The sequence below is a fragment of the Phoca vitulina genome, unplaced genomic scaffold, assembly GCF_004348235.1.
Source record: "Phoca vitulina isolate PV1807 unplaced genomic scaffold, GSC_HSeal_1.0 scaffold4, whole genome shotgun sequence".
NCBI classification, from domain to species: domain Eukaryota; kingdom Metazoa; phylum Chordata; class Mammalia; order Carnivora; family Phocidae; genus Phoca; species Phoca vitulina.
This window is the reverse complement of record NW_022589707.1, coordinates 65,246,067-65,269,688: the sequence shown is the minus strand read 5'-3', so window position 1 is coordinate 65,269,688 and position 23,622 is coordinate 65,246,067. Positions and strand designations below refer to the sequence as shown.

Here is a 23,622-nt window from a genome sequence, read left to right as displayed (position 1 = left end):
TGTATTGTTTCCTTTCGTGATACTTTGTTATAAAATGGATCATGTTGAAATGCTTGAATTATGTCTCTGCAGTGCTTATTTTACATGCTTAGTCTTTTCTCACCGTATTTAAACTTCCCTCGGCATGAAAATCTCATTCAGGGCACAGTGCAGAGGGGGTGTCATCCTGACAGTTGGTTTGGGAGGACCACACACTGTGCCCAATGATATATGCTCAAAACCCAGGAGTTGAGGGGGAAATTTCTTTAAGATTACTTTTTGATGCTTTCATACTTTCATTAAAACGTTTTTCTACTAAAGAAGAGATAGGGGAAAGATATGCATACTTCTTTTCCATACTTGGGAGGATCGTCCATTTACATATTTATGAAAGTGTTTCACAAAGATGCATGCTGTGCAATTCTCTGTCTCATTTGCAGCTTTCCTATTTGTATCATAACATTGTTATTCAGGTTGGGGTACAGTTTTACTTTCTGAAATGAAAACACCATACTGCTTTGTTTTCCTTCTGTTTTCTAGAACTTAGATGCTTAGCCTCTTTGAGATGTTTCACAATAACTGTTTCCTTTCCCTTTTTATTTTATAGCTTTGAAGAAAGACGACACCACCTTTGATGAGGTAGGTTAAATTTCTTTATCTAACGTTAGATGTATTTAATTACCGCCAGGTACAGTTAATAGGTGCCAACTTCACACTTAGAAAAAAAATGCCTTAAAAAAAAGATGACATCTCTCTAGTTACATTATTTTCAGTTTTAAGTAATCATTCGAAGGAGTTTTGGTAGCAATCAACATAAATATGTCTTTTTAAATGAATAAAGGATACCCGCTGGCCTTTGTATTGCTGCTTTCTTAATGGTGGTGGAGCTGGTGAAGCCCAGTGTGAGGTGGATGCTTAGGGCAAGTCTGGAGTTGTTGGGGAGTTGGGCATCACGGCTCCCTGCAGCCCTCCTCTGAGTCCGGGTGTGATGTGATGTTGACGCCACATATTGTCTGTGAGACTCCCACAGGAGAAGCTGACTTTTCCTGTTCTTGTTTTTCTCTTCTTTGTATATCAGATCTGTCTTTATCTACTTGCTACAAAGTAGCAAAAAAAAGTCTGTTCCAGTAAGGCCGAGGGTTCCTATGTAATTAATAGCATTCTGAATGTGATTTTTAAATTGTATTCTTTCCTGAGTTTTGTGTAGTATCAGTGGGAATCACGAGAGACACAATGTGTTTACAAAATATTCTCAAGAGAGCTATAGAGTGAAGTGTTTCATTGTCACCATCCAAAGCCACAGTTACTGATCTGTGTTATAAACTGGGCCACGTGTGTCTATATATTGGGAGTTTATATGTGAACACAGAGGTATACACACAACGTGCTTATCCTGCAGCCTAATGGAGCCTAGATTAGTTTGGTTGTGGTTGTGATTTTTCAGTTGCAGATTCTATGAAATATGCTACCTGTCGTCCCTCTGTGTAGTGCTTCAGAGAAGTGAGGACATTTGTGCTCAGGGAAAGGCCCCTTGACCATGTGGTTGGCCGGGGTGCAGGGCAGGACCACACAGGGAGAGCCTGCTCCAGATCGGGATTTTGGATGGGGCCAGTGACGTTTGGTTCTCACGGTCTGCTGCTTCGTCGTTTGCACCTGTTCTTTTTTTCCTGGCACCCAGCTCTGTGGAGCTATGTGTCCCTGGACTCCAAAGCAACTTCCCCTACCAGGAGTCCTGAAACATCCTGTAAAACTTAGTTATTCTAGACCTGAAGCAATAGAGGACTATTTTCTTCCTCATCTGTAGTAGGTAATAATGATGTTCACCTCTAAACCTGTATTTCTGGAATGTCTGCAGTGTTACTGAGATGCTTCTAGGAGAGTATTTTCTTCTCAGAAGAAATCAATGTGAGAATATTGGACACCTTTTCTCTCTTTGTAAAGAAAAGTCTCCCCTCTAATTATGGAGGTAATTTAAGCTTACATAAAAAAGAAAAATAAGGAAAAAGAGAAAGAAAAATCTGCCAATCCTATTATCTAACTACAACCACTGTTGAATGTTCTTGCTTCTTTCTCCTTGTTCAGAAACCAAAAAAAAAGCCATATATTGCATCCTGCTTTTTTTCTTATAAAAGCAATAATGTGGTATTTTCCCATGTTTTTACAGAGGACTCCTAATCATTATTAGGGATTTGAAAAACCTCCTGTTTAGTTTAAATGCCATTGTTAATGACTGTATGTTATTTTTCACATGGCTGTGAGATTAGCTTTCACAAAAATCTGAGGCTGGAACCTAGATGAAAGTTAAGGATATATCAAGCCAATAACAACCCACCCTCCTTTACCCGGAAACCTCTGCACAAAGGTCTGGATTTTGTCATTTGGGGCAAAATTATCCTTAGCTTTTACAAAGTGTTTTCCTTCCTCTGCACCGCAAGAGATTGGTTAAAAACCTCAAATTAGTAAATTGCAGAATGGTACACCTGGAAGAGATGTTGGAAATCATGTGACCAACTTCATCATTTCACTGATGAAGAAATTGAGGTCCAGAGGGGCCAGGGAATTTCCAGTTAATTATGGGAAGTGCCAGGGTCAGGCACCCAGGAGACAGTAGTAGTAAAGTCATGTCTGGGTGTAAACCCGAACTTGACTACCCTTTCAGGGGCAATTGACTTACTTTTTCCAAACCTTTTATCAATTAGAGATACTTATCTCCCTCCTAAGATTGTTCTGAAGATTAAATAAGCTATGTATGTAAAGGTAACAGGTAGTGATGGGCACATAGTAAGTGTCTCAGTTGGTATTGTCATTGTCTTTGTCGTTATCATCATCATCATCATCATCATCATCATTTCTTTACCGACGTTCTCACCATGACATCACCTTCTGTATTTGGAAGGGCTACAAGGAGGAAGGAAAGATTTAGTTCAAAATTAAGAATTAGAGCTATAAAGAGAGTTACTTTCGGATACTCCTCTAAAATTCAGCTTTGTAATCCTCGGGTGTCTTGCACGTGGTTAACATTCAATAAATATATCTGTTGAATATGAGTAAATATCTGTTGCTAATAAGGAAAGAGAGTGTTGAACCAAATGTCAGTGTGGATTCTCCTTTGCCAGTTTCTAGCCATTCAGTTTTCTCATTTGTAAAACCAGTCAGGTAGATAGATGATCATCCTCAAATTGCTTTCTATCTTTAAATGTAGGCTGAAATCTTACGAATTTACAATTTTACTAAGATCAGAAAAGAGCACTGCGTCTGTGATTAAATAAACAGAAAATCACCAAGTTGTTCAATGACTGTCTTCAAACTACAGTGTTAGAAGTTTTCTTGAACTCATTTCTTGGTCTTCTTTTCCTCTTGTAGTCTTTTGGAATTCAGGTAAGATTTGACTCTTCAAACGTGGGGGCTGGGTAAGGTTCTTAGATATACATCAAGGTGTGGCAACTCTCTTCTCACTCAGTATTTATGAGGTGGAGGGCTACTTAGCTCGAGGCTAGAGTGTAGTTGCTACTCCCTGATTGCTACAGAGGATTTCTCTAGGGTTTGTGTAAATGTTTGACCTTGAGGAGAGGAGAAAAAGAAATGTGGACCTATTTGAAAGACCTATTTATTCATTCATTCTTAAATAGGCTAAAATACCATGACTGCAAATTTTTAAAAGCATCCTGGAATTATATTCAGGAACAGTGTGCTAATGGTTGTTGTAGAGAGAGAATGAGGCACTTTGGAAGTTAAGTATGGAGGGATGTTTACAATAGGCAATTTTGTTGGAGTAGGAAATTTTGTTGAAGCCCATCATATTTGGGGAGAGGATGACCTTTTGGCCTTCATTCATTGTGTATCTGGGCCCTGATTAAAATAGGAAGCATTTTATGCTCTGCGGGTTTAATCTATATATTTGATGTGGATAGACTAACCATTTATAAGGATATCCTGATATCCTTATATAAAGTTGCAGAACTTTCCAAATTCTTTCTCACCTTTTTGTCCCCAGTAGATGTCGTAGGCCATGTCCCCTGAGTGGTCCCATTTTCCCTGTGCCAGTGAACAATATTATACTATGACTTCAAGGAAGGCTCTGAATCTTATTTTTTTATTTAGTGATTTGTTTTAAAATGAGACCTAAAGTACATTGGGGAGGGTATGTGCTATGGTGAGCGCTGTGAATTGTGTAAGACTGATGAATCGCGGACCTGTACCTCTGAAACAAATAATACATTATATGTTAAAAAAAAAAAAAGAAGATAGTAGGAAGGGAAAAATGAAGGGGGGGAAATCGGAGGGGGAGACGAACCATGAGAGACTATGGACTCTGAGAAACAAACTGAGGGTTTTAGAGGGGAAGGGGTGGGGGATGGGTTAACCCAGTGATGGGTATTAAGGAGGGCACGTATTGCATGGAGCACTGGGTGTTATATGCAAACAATGAATCAAAAACTAATGATGTAGGGGCGCCTGGGTGGCTCAGTCGTTAAGCGTCTGCCTTCGGCTCAGGTCATGATCCCAGGGTCCTGGGATCGAGCCCCGCATCGGGTTCCCTGCTCAGCGGGAAGCCTGCTTCTCCCTCTCCCACTCCCCCTGCTTGTGTTCCCTCTCTTGCTGTGTCTCTCTCTGTCAAATAAATAAATAAAATCTTTAAAAAAAAAACAACAAAACTAATGATGTAATGTATGGTGACTAACATAATAAAATTAATAAAAAATGAAAATAAAAAAATAAAATGAGACCTGAAGTATAAAAGGTCAGAAAATACAGTTAATCTCTTCCAATGTAAAAGTACTTTGCCTAAAACTTTTCGAACTTCGAAAGTAAAAAGTTCTGAGTAAGTATAAACATATGTATATAGAAAGAGTTGGAAATGTCTAAAGCCACAACAATTTATGAATTGTTCTTGTGTGTAAATGAAAAAGGTTAAATTGTGTAGTTTTTGTTCTGCTTCATGCCTTTGTGTTATTTTAGCTCTGATGAATTGCCAGAACAAAGTGTTGACTATGCTTGGCTCTTTAGTGAGACATACAAAAATTCTAGTGATTGAAATAAACCTTTGAAAATACAAAGAGTTTTGTTTGTTTATCATATATAATCCAGATAATGAAGCACTTATTTGTTTGGAAAAAAATGAATGGTCACTTATAAGTTTTCTAATTCTTCTGTGCTCTGGTCAGTTGTTCCTTGTTTGCAAAGTAGAAGGGGCTGCCAACACAGGTTTGGGCATTTTCCAGCTATTTTATTTCTTGTATCCTAAGGAAATGTGTACAGAGCGTCTGAAATGTCTTAACATTTTTACATCTGATCTCTTAACTTCCTCAAGTACATTTTTATAGGTTAACTTGCTTCTTCCCTACTTAATATAATAATTTTGTGTGCTAGATGGGGGTAGTATGCATTGATCTTTGCTTCTAGCCCAAGCCCTCTTTGTAATTATGTATAAAGATACACTGGAGAGGATAGATTTCCAGTAGTGATTTTTCTGAGAACCCGATTCTAGGAAGCAGGTACAGATGTGATTTGGGGATAGCCCTGGGCAGTATTTTCCCTGCACTGTGGGCGGCGGGAGCTGTTGCCGTCTTGTTCAGCACCTGACTACTGTTAGCACCTCGGGCCTCAGTCTGCGAGTGACGTACAGGTTGTACACAGCCGTCGAGCCGCCGACTTCCCAGACTTCCTCATGGAAAATACGAAATCCCAGTAACAGTCTTTCCCTGTTAGCTTCTCCATGCTTTCTTTTCTTTGCTGGCTCCCTGTTTCCAGATGACCCCTTCTCCACCTGCCCTATCCCCTTCTTCAGCCTGCAACCCATCCCCCTCCTCTGTTTCCTTCTCTCTTCGCTCATTGTACATCACTCCCCTGCCAGTATCCTCAATGGCCGTATCCCTTTGTACTTTGCTGGTAATCTATTCTGCCAGCCCTCGATTCTGACCTGGCATCTTTTCCTCTCTTACCCACTGGCTGCCAAGAGCTGCTTGAGGAAATCACTCTGTAAATAAATTTATCATCTCCGGCCTTCGCTGGAACCCGAGGCAACTGTGCGCAGTCTTGCACTGTGTGGCTGGCCTGTTTCCTGCTAAAACCTTTCCACGTCCCTCAAACCTCCTAGCTACCCTTCTCCACCCCTCCTTCCTTTAGGAGATGACTCCCCCTCTGTATTCGTTTGCTAGACTTGCCATAGAAAAGTACCACAAACTGGGTGGCTTGAACAACAGAAGTCAATTGTCTCACAGTTCTGAAGACCAGAAGTCTGAAATCAAAGCGTGGGCTGGGCTGGTTCCTTCCGAAGGCTGTGAGTGAAGGATATGTCCCAGGCCTCTTTCCTTCGTTTGCAGATGGCTTTCTTCTCCCCGTGTGTCTTTGCATCACCTTCCCTTAATGAGTGTCTGTGGATCCAACTTTCCCCTTTTTATAAAGACACCAGTCCATGAAGGAGGGCACGTGATGTCATGAGCACTGGGTGTTATATAAGACTGGTGAATCACTGACCTCTACCTCGGAAACCAATAATACATTGTATGTTCATTAATTGAATTTAAGTAAAAAAAAAAAAGAAAAAATATAAAGACACCAGTCATATTGAATTAAAGGCCCACCCGACTCCGGCATGTCCTCCTCTTAATTTAACTAATGACATCTGCACTGACCCTATTTCCAAAGAAGATCACATTCGGAGGTACGGGGTGGGGGTGGGGGTGAGGAAGACTTCCACGTAAGAATTGCTGGTGGACACGGTCCCACCCGTAACACCCTGCAGCTCCTTGGAACACTTGGTACTATTAGATGTCAGCACCTTGCCTGCGTGGGTACCTTCATTTGCTCCAATTTTACTTCCCTTTTTCTGGTCTCAGAGGAGGATGTCTTTTCTGCTGTCCCAGGCTAGTTCCTCCTCCTTCCCTCTCCATTCCTTTCCCTGCTTCCACTCCAGGAGTGTGTGTAATTGAGTCTTTCCTTCCTTGTCTACTTGTCCTTTCTTACCCTGTCTCTTCCTTTGTACAGGTGTTCTACCCGGGGCGCGGAGCGCGGGCAAGCCCTCCCCATCTCTTCCGTGGCAGCGGAAGCCCTCTGTCCACTGTGATCATTTTGTCATGCTCCCCCGAGGAGTCTGTCCAGCCCTTGCTTTTGGCTACTCCCTTATTATACTTAAACGTGCCTGGCTGACCTCGCTTGCTGCTCTGAACTCCACACCCAGATATTAGATGTTTCTCCCTCTGTGTCTCCACGTCACAGTCTCAGCACATACAAAATACTCCTAAACCTCTGCCTTTTCTCTTTCCCGTATCAGTGATTTTCCAAGGCAGAAGCAACCTGACACCGACCTGCGCTTCCCTCCAGGCCCCACATCCTGCCACTGGCTTGGTCCTTGTTGCCTCCTGCCACCTCCCTTCCCGCTGCTGAGGTGCACAGTGAGCCTCAGCCTCTCTTGCCTGGGCTTGCAGTCAGCGTCTCACGGCTTCCCTGCCTACAGCTTGCCTCCTGTTCCAGCACTGTACCAGATCTGAAATGCCAGTCATGCGTTTCTCTGGCTTAGTATTTTATTTTTTTATTTATGTGTTTATTTATTTTTAAAAAGATTTTATTTATTTATTTGACAGAGAGAGACACAGCGAGAGAGGGAACACAAGCAGGGGGAGTGGGAGAGGAAGAAGCAGGCTTCCCACCGAGCAGGGAGCCCCATGCGGGGCTCGATCCCAGGACCCTGGGATCACGACCTGAGTCGAAGGCAGACGCTTAACCGACTGAACCACCCAGGTGCCCCTCTCTTGCTTAGTATTTTTTTTTTTTCTTTTTTCTTAAGAGAGGGAACACAAGCGGAGAAGGGGGGGGCTAGAAAGGGAGAAGCAGGCCTCCCGCGGAGCAGGGAGCCCGATGCGGGACTCGATCCCAGGACCCTGGGATCATGACCTGAGCCGAAGGCAGACGCTTAACGACTGAGCCACCCAGGTGCCCTCTTGTTTAGTATTTTAAAAGCTCCCTCTTGGCTGCAGGTTGAAGTCCAGACTCTTAACTTGGCATTCAAGGCCTTCTGTGATCTATCTCTTGCTCACCTTTGCACCCTCATCAGTTGTCTCTTACTTTAATGCCTTCATTATCATTCCAGCTGCCACCACCTCAGTTCCGACTTTATCACTTTTACCTTTTTTTTTTTTTATCCCAGTAACCTCTTAATTGGTCTCACTGTTCCGCCTCTCATTCCTCTCCGCCACCCTTCCCCACATGTCTTTCTTGTCATGACACTTCCTGATTCAAAGATTTGTGCAGCAAGTATTTATTGATGTGTTTTTTATGTCAGCCTCTGGATATGCTCTGAACCTGACTCTCAGTCTAGTAAGTCTCACAGAATTTAATCCCACTGGCATGTACCTGTTGGCCCGCTCCTGTCATCGTGGAGTATTGGGCCTAGGCACAAATTCAGCCTCACTCTCTTTATCGTAAGATTTTACATGACTTTATATCCGCTTTTATTTTCACCGTGGTCATGTCTGACATCCCTGGAACCTGTCCTGTGTAAGAAGTCTGGAAATTTACAGACTATTCTCTGACTGTGCCAGTAATCTGGTACGTAGTAATTTTTCAAATGCGACATTTCAGGTGGCTGAAAAAGAACCTCACTTCCTCCTTAATTCTGTCATTGGAACTTAGTTGAAGTTTTTGGATTCTTAAAACTTTCTGTGCTTTAGTTTTTCCTTTATAAATGTTTGATCCCATTTACTGTCTCCCTAATTATGGTAGACATAATTACAATAATTATGTCTCGTCCCAGACAGTGGCTAGAATGTCTAGGTAGTGCTGTAAAAATTGAGAGAGGAAGTAACATGTCACACAATGTAAAATGTATGACATTTGGGAGAATTAGTCACTTCCATATTCTTAACTCCCAAAAGATAGAATGTTACAGAAATTGAAAGCATGAGTTGGGTCCCGTTTGTCTTCGTGAGCTCTGTGCATCCTGCTGGCAGGCCTGTTAACCTGTAAGAGTCTCACCTGTAAGGGTAGTTGATGTTCCCTTACTGGGTGTGCTTTGATTTGCATGTTTGAATTCTTTTGTAGAGAGCTGACCTTTGGTGTAGGGAGTGTTTTTAATACAACTTAAGTATTCATGATATTCTTCAACAAGAACAAAATGGGCCCAGCTACAGGGAGTATGTTATACCCATTTTCTTTCTCACTGAAATTTGAGCCAGTGATTTATAATCTACGAATCCTTAAATTGCTTGGTTGCATTTGCGATGGCCTCTTACTTACTCTGGGCACCATAATGATAATTGAAATCAGCTAGGCCAAGGGGTTAAGGTTTTCACAGGACTGGAATCATGTTCTGTACTTGATCAGGAGTGTGCTGACCTTTAGATCAGTGTGACAGATAAGTGGCCCTTCTCTGAGAGATACACTTACTAATTTTTTTTTGTAGTCTAAAACACACTTAACTCTTTTTATTCTCTGTGTCATAAAATTGACAAAAGACACAATTACAAAAAATTGGAACCAAAAAATTGCTCTCTATTTTGCAAGCTTGATTCCTCCAGGATGCATCAGTATGAGGTTTTTGGAAGGCGCTCTTTCACTATGTAAAGACAATAATTGAAGGAATATTCAGTTTTTCCTTCTGAATCTGTTTTGTTGTCAGTATATAAAGTTGGTTTAGTTTAGTTTTTAAGTTTTCTTTCTTTTCTTTTCCCTCCCTCCCTGCCTTCTTCCTTCCCTCCTCCCTCCACCCCCTTCTTTTTTCTTTTCTTTGTTTTAAAAATATGGGTCTGGGGATTTCCTTAAAAAAAAATTTTTTTTTTAATGATCTGAAAATATGGCAGTAGTCTGTACTACAGTGTCTTGTGCAATATTATGTGCTTAATTTAAAATGCTTCTTTTCTGAGAGTATGTCATATCCCACAGGTGTGTTCAGATGATGAAAATGACTGAGAGCCACTTTGTGTATATATGTTTTTGAACTATTAGAAAGGAATTGAAGATGGACATTAATATAGTCACGTGCGGTCTGAATTTTTTTGAAGAGCTCTTGATTTCAGATCATGCATCCCGATTTTTGGCTCAGAAAAGTAGTTTTTTTGTGTGTGTTTAAGTCTTTCTAAATAGCGACTCTAAATCCTAAATTCCATGATATTAAATGTTATATGCAAGAGTAAGGAATATGTGGACCAAAAATTTTTTAAGGCTTTTACGACTAAAGTAGAAAAAATTGTTGTAACATGTAATTGTATACTCAGCTTAAGTCTTGTCAGATAGAGTACTTAGTTGACTTTTCACTGATACATATTTTTCTAACCTGGCAAATCAGACTCGTAAGTATTGAAAGAGACTTGGAATTGAACACAGTCTTGGAGTCACCAATTCTCTGTGCTTATTTGTGTTTTCTCAATCTATGTATACTCTCACGTGAGATGTCTGTAAAGTGTGATGTCTAGAAGGTATCTTCATATTCAGTGTGTGGGAATTAGCGTTCTCGTCTAGCCAACCTCAAACACATTGTTACAACTCTGTGTTCTTATCAGCTGAAATATTGAAGTGTGCACATAATTTCCTTTAAAAAAACGTAGAGCAGATTGATGTCAGTCTCTCAATTGTTTTTTGATGTATTTTCTTGAATGGGAAAGAAAGGGGCTGAGTTGCAGTTAGAGTACCAGGAATTTGGCATATCCAGAGTTTGCCCATGGGAAACGTGCCAAATATGAAAGTATGACATTTGTCTTGGTGGATACAAACTAGTCTGTTCCTTGCCTTAAAGCTGGGCTTATGACTGTAACTTAGTTACTTCAGAGCATTATTTCTATTTTTAAAGGATTTTGAAAAAAAGGAGATTGCACCAGCTCTATAAAACAGTGATGAGTGTGAAGGGTGAGTTTCTAAATGCTTCCTAAAGATGTCAGTGCACTTCCCCTACTAAAATCACACACTTTGAGAATACTGCTGCTGCATCTAACCAGGCTTCTTTCTTGGGAGTCTGTCATTTCCCACAGGTGTGCTCAGATGATGAAAATGACTGAGAGCCACTTTTCTGAGTATCTGTTATTGAACTATTAGAAAGGAATTGAAGATGGACATTAATATGGTCACGTGCGGTCTGAATTTTTTTGAAGAGCTCTTGATTTCAGATCATGCATCCTGATTTTTGGCTCAGAAAATGGAGTCCTAGTTCTACAATTGTGTATTTCTTCATATCTCAGTTTTCTAGATATTTTAGCCAAAAGAAAACTAAGACAGTGATCAAGAATAACAAGGAAGGGGCTAAGTAGACATTAGTCTACAACAGAGAAAAATGAATAAGAATAACTTACAGTTATTTTTTTCAGTTTTAATGAAAATTTCATTAATTAAAAAGTTAAAGATAAAGAAGAGATAAGATTGATGAGATAAAATTGTGTTAGTAATCGTCATTCAAAGCATGAATTACAACTTTTGTGTTGTAGGTGTTCATTTATTTAAATCTTTAGTTGTGTAGTTCTCTTTATATCGTCTTCAAGTGAAATGATGGAGAATGTTCTGCAGCGCTTGATTCTCTTCTCTGAAAAGAAAGACTATTTAATTTTATAAATGAGCATTCTTGGGTCATTAGATATTGGGGTTCAGGTGTGCAAAAGGCCTGGTAACATATGGCCTGTCCCCAGACGCCCTAATTGAGCTCAGAACTTTCCCCAAGAGGTTTGCATTACTTTATCTAAATGATGTGTTATATGTGCAACAAAAAGGTGCTTTAGTCATAAAAGGAAGAAATAAATAAATATATACTTTGTAAGATACACTGGTTTGCCTTTATATTAATTTTTGTACAGTTATTAGAAGATAAAAATCTTAAAGCCCATATTAATGACATTAATTGGATGACCACAATTTTGGATGATTCACTTTTAGTAACTACAACATTTCCTTTATTTTCCTTATCATATTTTTATATATATGCATTTATATACATACATTTCCCTCCATTTGAATATATTTTTAGGTAATACGGGTATATCGAACTCACCCTGGACTTTTTTTCAGGTTCAGAATTTTTCCTTCTTATCACAATTGCATATTTTTCACTGAATAATTTTAATACTTGCTATTAAGAAAGTAATCATGCTCATTACAGGCAATTTCTTAAATATTAAAAAGCATAAAATAAACGTTACAATGTTGAGTGAAAACAACCATTACACATCGAGTAGGATCTCAGCTTTGTAAAACATACGTATCCCTGTATGCGGGGAACATCTGACAAAAGGAAATACAACAAAAGGGTAATATGGAAATTGAGGCTCATTGAAGTTGTGACTTGCTCAAAGCCCCTCAGCTAGACAGTGGTCTAATCCATGATTGCAACCCATTCTGTCTGACTCCAGCATGTGCTTAGCATTTTCCTGGGCTGCTTACCAGGAGAAGGGAGAAGAACAACAACACAGGCCCTATGGGTGTACTTTGTGGCGTACAGATGGGGGGAGGACCTAAAGTTCTTACAAGGATGCAACTGATGTTTGGTAGATGAGTGATTTTCCTAATAAGGAATAAGAGCAGGTAAACTTAAAGGGTTCCTGCAGTAGATCTGTGTCATTTTTGAGCCGAGTTACACTCATTTTACAGAGAGGGAACAGGGCCAGGAAGATTAAATAAGTTGCTGAAGAGAAACATGGGTAGTGTGAGATCAAGAAGGCCTCTTGTCTGAATTATTCTTTGCATTTTAGATTTCAATTTCAAGGTTATGTTAAAACTGTGCTTGTATTTCCATTTTTGTCTGGATTTGGGTGGGGATTGGATGGAATTATTTGAGATGTAAGCTTGATCCTTCTGGTAGTAGGAGTTGAATACAGATTTCCTTAGGGCTCTGCAGACAGTGAAGGCTATGGAAGGGTGATGATTGGACCAGGGACCATGGATCACCAGCTTGCCTACAGATTGGTTCCAGCTGGGAGGCATTATGAACTGATGCTGGCGTGTGTTTTAACTGGCATGGTCAGAAAACAGTGTCAGAAGATCTTCCAATGGGTGTAAAATTGCCTCCTTAAACAAGACAAGTAGTTAATATCAAACAGAAAATGTCAGATAAACTCAGTTCTTTTCTTTAAATCCTGTCTACACACACACACACACACACACACACACGCACACACACACATGGGCATGTGAAGTGACTCTAGCTTCATTTTTATTTCATATTGTGACAACCAAAATCTCTATGAAGGTTAAAAACATGGCAGAGAAAGGCAGATATTTTTAATATTTATACCTTAGCCGAAAAAGAAAGATTTTATAGGTGGGCATGGAGAGAGATGTTGACTATTTTGTATTCCTTTTCATTGATAACCTGGGAGCTGAGAAAAGAAACAGACCAGTTTTTTCTCTCTTTCTCTTCTTCCTATGCTTCTGACATCACTGGGGTTTCTTCTTTCCTTTTTCACCCCGCAAACTGCTTGGTCTTGCTGGGGACAGTGAGCTCCATCTTGTCTGAAGCAGATGGCTCAGCCGCCTGCACGATGCTTCTCTCGCCCTGAGCCCCTTCACAGCCCAGGCAGTGGGTCCAGGCTCCTGATGACCTGCGGGCTGCCTGCGCCATCCTTCCACTGTGACCAAGATCATTCTGTTCTGGTTCGTGACTGGGCGAGGGAAGAAGAACACAAAAGCAGGCAGGAGATGCTGATGTAAAGTAATTGGCCCCTGTTTGACAATGACCAGAATGACCCCTGAAAAAAGACTTGAACTTCCTTATTCTCCCCACTGCATTTCAGGGACTGGTTCTGGCACATAAAATTTTTGTCTTCTTTGTTTACCACCAGTTGAGTAGGGAAGATTTGAGGGCATGAACATAAAGCGTGATTTTAGATTCTTCTCTGATACAAGTTGGGCTCAGAAGCAGGAGAATTTGTGCCTCCTTAGTGGTTTTTTTTTTTTTTTTTCTTTTTGATGAGAAGGATCAGAGAAGTGAAAATATCAAGAGAGCAGAATCAGTTTTCCGGTCACCAAGCTCATTAAAGTTAATATTTACTTTAAAAATGAATGTATTTGCCAACCCTTCCTACTATTTGTTTGGGGCGCATTTAACTTATGTGGGAGAGCCTCTAACTAGTTTCCATTTCCATTTGGGCATTTTTCCTCCAAGGCCAGTGGCGTGTGTGATGTGCTGCTGAGCTCGGTTGTAACACCTATTTTTTTTTTTTTTAACTTCAGATTCCATTTATCTTGAGGGTAAAGGAAGGGAAAGAAATGAAGCTGTCAGATTTTTCCTGTTTCTCTGTGTTTACTGCTCAATCTTGTTTTCAGTAACTCAGTTGACACATTCAGGGGTTTATGAAAACTAGAAATTTGATTAAAATATAGCCTTGAAACTCAAAGATTACATTTGAAAACTTTTGATATTTTTATTGTTCTTAATTAGAATAGTGTTATATTTTTATACATAAAATGACACCTGGTCACTCATGAAAAGATAAAAAAATTCAGATGATAAAAAAACCTGAAAATTTAGAAAAATAAAATTTCATATTTAGTAAGGAATTATCTTGAATACTTTTAAAAGAATATCATTTCAGTTTACAGTGTTTTTTTTTTCCTGTGTAGGAACATGGTATTTCCCAGTGCTGTTCATGTTTTATCTTTTTTAAATAAAAATCTCTTCATAAAGTACATTATTGTAGTTTTCTTAGTCTTTGTGGCTTGCTTTTTTCATTTGTCATTAATGTTATTTTAAGACATCTCTTGAAAAATAATTGCTACTTCAGAATCAATTTTTATTGTTCTTGTTCCCATAGGATTTTATATATTTATTTTCTATTTTGCTTTTTTACTGAACTCTGTGGGTTCCAGGATTTTTCAGGGGCTTCCTTTGGGTTTTCTAGGTATATAATCATATCATCTGCAAATGATTTTTTAATCTCTTCCTTTCTTGTATTTATCAGTTTTTTCCTCTTGATGCTTGTAACTTTCTAAATGAAAGCTGTTATTTTTCTTTAGGTCTCAGATGAATATTTTTCAATATAAAAATTTTTAATGAACATAAAATATTGATTATTTCAACTTCTCTAGATATTTAATAACCAAAGGGTAGAGTAAGTTTGGTTGCTGAGTTTTTAAAACATCCTGTGTCGCAGAACTGATGATTAGGCTTAATTATTTGAAGGTTGTTTTGAGGAATGTTTAAATTTATACGTTTTAAAAAAAGAGATACTATGTGCCTCTTTAGTACCTTTAGTTTGACATTCCTTTGCTCTTAAAAGTCTATTAAATATTTCTGTAGTGAAAGCCACAAGTGTGTCCTGTAGATGGTACAATTAGTGCATAGTATTTTTGTCCAGTTAGAAATCTGAAAAATGCGTATGAACTTTTAGTGGGACATCTACCACCATTTCGGGGATCAGTGAGGATCACCAGTTTGGGGGTGAGTCACAGGAATTATTGATTTGATGTTTGATGGGCTAGGTATTTGTCTTTGAGAGTTGATTTATTTTCGAATGATTAACTGATCGGCACTGGCTGTCTTTGGTTGTGACTGTGTTCTCTTTGTTCTCCCGGGCTGTGAACCCATTCTTCTCCACCCTGTGCTCCCTCTGATGTAGGGCGGTGAGTAAAAATCACTGTGGGATCTTGCTGCTCCATCTTCCAGCTGGATTGCCCCTTTCCCCACACAGACAATCTGTGTGCGCCTCCTTTTCCTTAACTGTACAACAAGGATCGTAATCTCTACCTGGCAGAGTTATTGTGAAGATCAATCAGATAATGCTTGTAAATTCTTTAATAGGTCTTGGGACATAGCAGGTACTCTTCTTCATAGAACTTGATTGTACCACTCGCAGCACCCGTCACACTCGGTGACATTTATGTCATCCTCCTTTCCACACAAGCTGAGGGTCGCATGGTGCCTGCCTGGCTTTATCATGGGACATCAGTGATCTAATTTTAGGAACCTCCTCATTTTAAAGATGGGGAAACTGAGGCTGGGAAGTCCAAACTTAGGCTTCCTCCTGCCACTGTTCTCCTCTGCTGTCACAGTAGCCTTGCCTTGACCATGTGCTGACTGGATCTGGCAGAAAGCAATGTCCACTTGTGGGTTTGTCAGCTAGATGGGCTTCAGTGGATGGGATTTTATATCCCAGAAGATACTCAGGAGCTCTGCGTTTGTGAACATTCTTAACCAAAGCTTTAGTAGGGAACAGTGCTCACATCCATCCCATCTAACAATGTGCATTTGGTGACAGGAATTTCCAGGAAGATCTGTGATGATTACCCTGTTTTCAGAGGGAGGAAAATCTTCCCCTGCTTTCCCACTTCTGGGTGGCTGCCTCCCCTGTCGTCTCTGATGATGTCCATGTGGTTCTCTTTCTTGGTTACCAGCCTTTTCATGGGAACCTATTCATTGTCTGGGCAAGGGGAGCCCTTAAGTCCCTACTCTCTATTCTGTGTCCATGAGTTGATGAAATGGGAAATTTTCTCCATCAGGATGTTCTCCTCTCATACATTTATTATCACAATCTTGGGACCCGTTGTCTGAGTAGATATTTGCATCCTTACAATCACCTCTTATTTCTCCCCCACGGGAGCATGTGGTTTTTGGGGGGAGGGGTGCGTTTCTACCTCCTTCTGTATCTCATTTGCTCAGCGTGGTGTTTTGTACCTGGTATGTGCTGAGTAAGTGTTGCTTGAAAGCATAAAGGGACACTAGTATTGGGGTCTTTCGGTGAGTTTAGTTCTATAATTCAGATATAAGATTTCTTTTGTCCTTATTTTTCAGAATGCCATAGAAATTCACCAATCGTTTATTGACGGTGACACTTAAAAAAAAACCCCTTAAATATAAATAAAATAAATGGAATACATTTTTAAATCTTCTCAAAACATTGGCATTATTATTTCTACTTTTACAGATGGGGAAACTGAGATTTAGAGAAGTTAAGCAACTGACACAGGGTCGCAGGGCTAGTGAGGTGTTGGAACTGGAGGTGACCTGGACAGCCCCCTGGGCCACAGCTGAAGTGGGCTGGGCATGCGGGGAGCCTCCTGGACTGTGGCCTTTTTAAAGGAGCCTTGAAAGTTCCTTGCATTTAAATGGGCTGAATTACATTTACTGTTGAATTGTGTGACTTTTAAGTTGCAAATGAATGCTAAGAGTGTGTTAGGGTAGCCCTTGGCTGTGGGACTAATTGAGAAACAAAATGAAAGTGCTGCAAATAAATTGATTTTCCTACTTAGAGTAGGTGCTCACTCCACTTCTATCAGTCTTGTGGCGTTTGCCTTCAGGAGTCTTTCTTGTCTAATTAAAAGCTACAGGCCAGATGTTGTGCGGTGTCAATAATTTAGTACCCACGTCTTTCCCCCCACCCCCAGTTGTTTCTTTGGAAACAGTTTAGAATAATCTACACGTTTTTTTTAAAAAAAGTGAAGTGACTGTCCGTTTGTGTGGCAGTGTTTTTACTTATTTAGAACGTAAGGATTTTTCTGTGCTTCGCTTGAAACTATTTTCTAGAAAGACTGTGGATCCAATGTGATGACCTTTTCAAGTAGTCTCTCGCTTGTAATGGGAGGGAGAATCAAGCTGTGATCCATGAACACATGTGTTGGGGTTAATTCTCTTTTTATCTTTGGTTTTTCCTCCTCATTCCCGAGATCTGTGAAGATCAAGCATTTGAGATTGCACACTAGTGCGTTGGGTTTTCATCTGGGGCTGTCCCTTCTCTAAGTGGGGAGTGAAGGTATTGGGAGGGTGGGGCAGTTTCCCTAACCTTATCAGTGGTTTGGGAGATATATTATTCTAATCCTTAACATCCTAAGCAAAGACTACCCTGACTGTGTTTTTACTGAAAGCACTTCCTGTCATTCTGGGTAGTTTATACTGTTTATTTATTTACCTTTGTGTAAGGAAATTCCTTCTTTACTGTCCTATCTTATCTTCGATCAAAGTTTCCACCCAGGGACCCTTACTTAAATAGCTTTGTCTGAGGCTTGTGTGTGTTTTCTTTCCTTCCTTCATTCTTTCTTTTCTTCTCTTTGAAAAGCTGTCTGAGTTTTTGCCCCATCTGCACTCTGCTTTTCCTTCTTTCTATTTATGACTATTGTGTAATGAATATTCATGGTTCCCATTATTAATGTAGTAGCAAGCCATTTGTCAGCTTACTGGCTTCTTTGTACTATAATTTTTAAAAAAATCTGTTTCTTTTATTTATTTTTTAGTTTTGTCATCTTTCTTTGTCTTCTTAAATTTTGTTTTTTCTAGAGTTTGTAATCATATCAATCCCTGGCCCCCAACCGAGACATATGTGCAAGTCTAAAACTGCACAGTACAGGATGTCGAATGGCTTACAAGGATTTCTGTTGTGGACTGAAAGAGTGGATCTGTGCCTTCTGAGCGTATAGTCTGACCGCATGAATACTAATAATTAGACATCTTTTATTTTAAGAGAGGGGCAGCTGTTACTGTAGTTGAATTTGAAGATCTTTCGTCATTTTGCTCCTCTCTTTAAAGGGCTGTTCTCCATATATGCATGTCCTTGGCAGAGTTGATTGCAGACCCAGATACTGCCATGTTGATAGCGTGAAAAAAGGAGGAAAAAGAATTTGACAGGAAAATATGAAAGGTTCTGAACATTAGATTTTAAGGTGTTAGGTTTGTTTTCTATTTATTTATTTATTTATTATTTATTTGACAGAGAGAGAGACACAGGGAGAGCAGGAACACAAGCGGGGGAGTGGGGGAGGGAGAAGCAGGCTTCCCTCGGAGCAGGGAGCCTGATGTGGGGCTCGATCCCAGGACCGTGGGATCGTGACCTGAGCCAAAGGCAGACGCTCAACGACTGAGCCACCCAGGCGCCCCTAGGTTTGTTTTCTTAAGTCTTTTTTTTTTTTTTCCAGTTTATTAAAAAAAGAGTAAAATACCTAAGCATTGTGCATGTCAATTCTTTTTGAAGTGATTTGAAGGTAGAGTTTCCACCGTCTTGCATTTGACTGGAAGGTCTAGCAGTGAAAGTTCCCCTAGAGCATCCTCAGCTGTCCCTTGGAGACTTGATTAGGATGGCATTTGCAGTGATGATTGTGCCTTCCTAGATTTTCAAGCTCTTTATTTAAATCAGTACTTATTATCTCTCATTGTTGTTAAAAAAAAAAAAAAAAGCTTCTGAACCTTAAAATCCAGTGATCATTTCCCCTAGAGGGTTGAGTTACTGAGTATGTGGTATTAGAGGGACGGACCTCTGTCTCCCTCTTTGCCAACATCACAAGCCCTGAAACCCCTATGCATGCTGGCTAATCCAGGCAAGAGTGTCACTGCATAATCAGAGCAGATTTTGTAGGGCTTCAAAGTTTACAAAACAATCTCATATGTTATTTCGGAAAATTCTTGCAACAACCCTGTGAAGTGTGGTGGGTAAGTATTTTCATCCCTGTTTTGTAAAGGAGGAAATTGCATTCTGAGAAGGTGAGCACTGTGCCCCAGGCCACAATTTTCTCTTCTCACAGTGGAGCTGGGCCTGGAGCCCACGTTTCTTGTCTTCCTACCTTCCTGCATTATTCTGCTTCATCTGACAAAGTCAGGATTTAAGGACGTTGTGTTCAGGATCAGATTAGGGAAGGTGTGTGACCTAAACACGCTAGAAACAGGGATTTCAAAAATGTTAGTTCTTTCCTCGGTACTTTAATGACAAATACTACGAGTTACCCACTAATTTGTCCATTCAGACAAATGTGTTTTATTTTCCATGTTCCATGACAGACTTACAGACCTGAATCTTTAAATTCACATCCCTGTGAAGAACATAAGTCCTACTTTGTATTCTTCACATGCCTCGAGAGCCAGCAGCTCAAACTGTGGCACGAATATTGAGAGTTTGGCTAAGAGGAAAGAAGGGAGAAGTGTGGCTAGCAACGATCCTCTAGAGAATAAGAAGAAACTATGACATTTTTGGACGGCATTACGAACTGGGGCAAAGGTTTGGCGAAAACAGGAAGCTGCCTTTGAGAAGAATTTGGCGTTAGATACGGATTCGAATCCACGTTCTGCCACTTAGTAGCTATGTCACGAGGAACAGTCAGTCTCTCTGCGCCAGTGTCTCAGGGCCCTTCTCTGAGAGGCTGTGAGGAGGCTTCATGGCCCCGGTGAGAAGTCAGGGTGCTCCAGCCAAGCGGCCGGGTGTCCTAAGCCTGCAGTCATGTCCAGGCTCCAGCACTTCTTGGCTGTGTGGTTCCTAAACTCCCCATGCATCTGGAGCAGGGGGGTAAGAATTATACCTGCCCCGTAGGGTTAGGATCACATGAGTTTTAATACATGTAAACTCCTTAGAACCATGAATGGCTCATGATGAATTCTCTACTAAAAGTTATTTTTAAATGGGATAAGGTAGGGAAGCCCCTGGTGCCTCTATTAAGCTCTCACTACGTTAGTTTTTTTTCTCTCCTATATAGATTTGTTAAGATTAAGCCTAATGAATCTAAAAAACCCCAGAATAGAATGTTTTCATATTGCATCAGATTTCATTCATGTAGTTGGTGGCCTCTTACACCTTAGACATTTATTTTTTTAAATGTGATCTTTTTGTACGGTTAATCACTTAAAATACTGTGTTATATCATGTCTAGGAAATTCAGTATAAGCCTTTCTGAGAGAGAAGGCTTTGTGATAAAAGCCAGCTGCCCAGACATTTCCAGCCTCCTCACCCATCCCCCAGCCGACCGCCGAAGCGGCAGGTTGGCGGAGATCCAGCTTTCCTCCGAAGCGATGGGATTGTTCCAGGGGCCAGGAATGAGAGCAATCTGCCCAGACTGGAGACGGCTTCAGCTCCTCCACTTGCTTCATGTTCCTAGTCTCCTTCCCCAACGGACCCAGCCCCATTTGCCAGCGTTGGGGATATTGTTTTAGCACTGGGACGCATGGAGGTCTTCATATTAAAAAAATGATTTTTGAATCTATTTTTTAATTCCATGGAAGTTTTTCTGTTTTTCTTTGTACCCCGGGAGAAGAGCTGTGAGTTCATTCTAATTTACAGCTACCTGTCTGCCAATTGGTAGGGGTCGCCTCTGGCTGTTGTCCAAGTGTAGCACCTTTTTGGATCTGACTCAAGTGTCGAGACTGTGGTTTCACCTTCCCCGATTTACATCGGGGAGGGAAGGTTTAGTTATTTGACTGGCTTAGGCCAGGAAATTATTGGCTATTGTCAATGGAATTTGTTTATCTTTTCCACTCCTCTGCATTCCTAGACTCTGAGAGAAGTCATCATCACTGTGATTGCACTCCAGTCTAACTCCTCCCCTTTGTCTCTTTTTATTAAATGCTTGCTATTTTTCTCTTTTTTAGATATAAATTCAGGGACCCCCATACAGACATTTCAGAAAGGGGTCCCTGAATTTATATCTAAAAAAGAGAGAAATAGCAAAAAAAAAAATCTACCGAACATCTCTTCTGTCCTCTTTTTATTTGGCTACCGCCTAAATGTTTTCCGCAGGTATTCTCCAGGATTTAGGATATATCTATCTACGTAACTTTTGGCTTGATGCATGCATAATTCTCGTGAGCTTCTAGACCAGCACTGTCCAACAGAACTAACACAAACTGCATACGATTAAAATCTTTCTAGTAGTCTTATTACAGAAATAAAAGAAATAGGTTATTTTAATTTTATGATGTATTATTTAGCTCAATATATAAAAATATTATAATTTGGACATGTAATCGATGTAAAATTATTATTGATATATTTTCTACTTTTTTGTACTAAGTTTTCAAAATCTGCGTGGCATATCTCTGTTTGGACAGACCCCATTCATGTGGTCAGTAGGCAGATGTGGCCATATGTCATATGTCACCACAGATCTATGCTGGAACTTTGCTTCTGTCCTGAAAAGGCATTGCGCTGTACTGGCAATTATGTCCCCATCGCAGTGGCTTAGAAAACAGGCCTGAGTCTGTGCCTCATGTCTTTGCCCATAATTAACACATGCCTAGAGAGATTTCCTTTGTTAGGAAAACTAATTGTGGGATAAAATATCCTAAAACGTGAATTCAGAGTAGCTTGTGTCAAGTCACCCAAACAGTTGGCTGACTTACTGACTGCTCGTGATAAAAATTGCTTTGTCTTCTGGAAGCACGAAGCAGTCAGAGCAGGACTCAGCATTAAGCCCAGTCCCTGGATGCCTTCTCTGACCCAGAAGCCATGGAAGTCCGTTTCATGCTCCTGAAGACCGCAGCAGCGCTGCGCGTGGTGCTCGTGAGTGACCTGGGGCTCTCACACCTCGCTCCCCACCGCCGGTACCATTCAAGGTCACGAGGTTTCAAGGGTGAAAGGTGATTGATGTTTAGGATGCTAGCTCCCATGCTTTATGCCTCATCTTGTGCCCTCATTTTTCCAGGACCCCTCAATTACCTTCTTTGAGAAAATGGTTATTGAGTGTTAAAGACCATTACTGAGTCTCAAATGTACATGGTTATGGCTGGATTTCGGCCACTGGAGGGTCAGTATAGTCTATTTTAGGACAGCATTTCTCAAACCTTAATGTGGATGAGAATCACCTGGGGATCTTATTAAAATGAGATTTTGATGCAGCAGGAATGAAGTGGGGCCTGTGAGTTTGCCTTCTTCAGAAATTCTCCGGTGATCCTGATGCTGCTGGTCCAGAGACCACACTTGGAGCACAAGGATCTTATGGTCCAGAAATGCCAATCTGTGATAAGTTTTTATCAAACTGCAGCAAAAAGAGGAAAATAATAATGTAGTGAGTGAGATTTTCTACCACTTTTGCTTTATGTTTTTTAACATTCAAAAATAATTTCTTTTCTGCCTTCTTGTTACCATAGTGATTGTAAATGGTAGTTATTATTTAAAAAAAATTTTTCATTGCAAAATTAAAAAGCTGACAACCCTATTTATGTCTCCAAGTTAATAAAAGAAAATAATTTCACTGATCCACAAACTGTTAAAGTCTGATGTCACCACCACCTAAATTAGGAGTTTGTAATTTCCTTTCCTGGCACTTACAGTATTTTGTATTGATATAATTACTTGGGTAGTTGTTTAATGCCACTTTCCCCACTGTGCTCTAAGCCGTATATATATTTCCTCCCCCCCCCCCCCACTACTTTGTCCCTACTGTCTAGCACTGGGTCGGGTATCCTGTTAGTCCCTAATCAGTATTTTTAGGACAGTTTTATTCAGTGGGTCTTAGTGGGAGTGTTTTGGAAACTCGTGGGAACGAATTTTGGTTGTCCACAAGAATGGAGTATGCCACTGGTTTTGATGGGTGGAGGACCAGAGGTGCTAGACATTCTAGGGTATATAGAAAAATAGCCAACCGATGAAAGCTTATTCTGTGCATTCTGCACAATCTTAGAATGTCTCTATTGAAGATTCAGTTGGTGATAAAAGCTATTTGTAATTACCTGAGCCAAATATCTAACCCCGCTTAACATATGAAACAAAAACTTTTGTTTTTTTGGCCCAGTTTTAATATATTCTGAAATTTTCAGTAATGTAACTGCTGAGTACATCAGAGTTGTACTTTGATTTATTGGAGACTTTGCAAAGACATATCCACCATTTTGGCAAATCCCATCACTAGAAGCAGTGCTGCTTGTGGTATTTAAATTGTACCAACACACATTTATGGACAGTGTGATGAATATGGATATACATATATGTATACACACATGCACACACACACAAGTTCAGTCTTTATTTAAAAATATCCACTAAA

General features: G+C 40.2%; 1 protein-coding gene across 2 annotated transcripts in view; it reads left to right on the top strand.

Annotated features, from left to right (window-relative positions):
- CDK14 (cyclin dependent kinase 14) overlaps window positions 1-23,622 on the top strand; it is a 547,444-nt gene that overhangs the window by 6,601 nt on the left and 517,221 nt on the right. For both annotated transcript variants that reach the window (XM_032402206.1, XM_032402205.1), the window contains exon 2: window positions 587-618. In XM_032402206.1, the coding sequence (XP_032258097.1) occupies window positions 587-618 (32 nt within the window). The remainder of the gene's footprint in view (window positions 1-586; window positions 619-23,622) is intronic.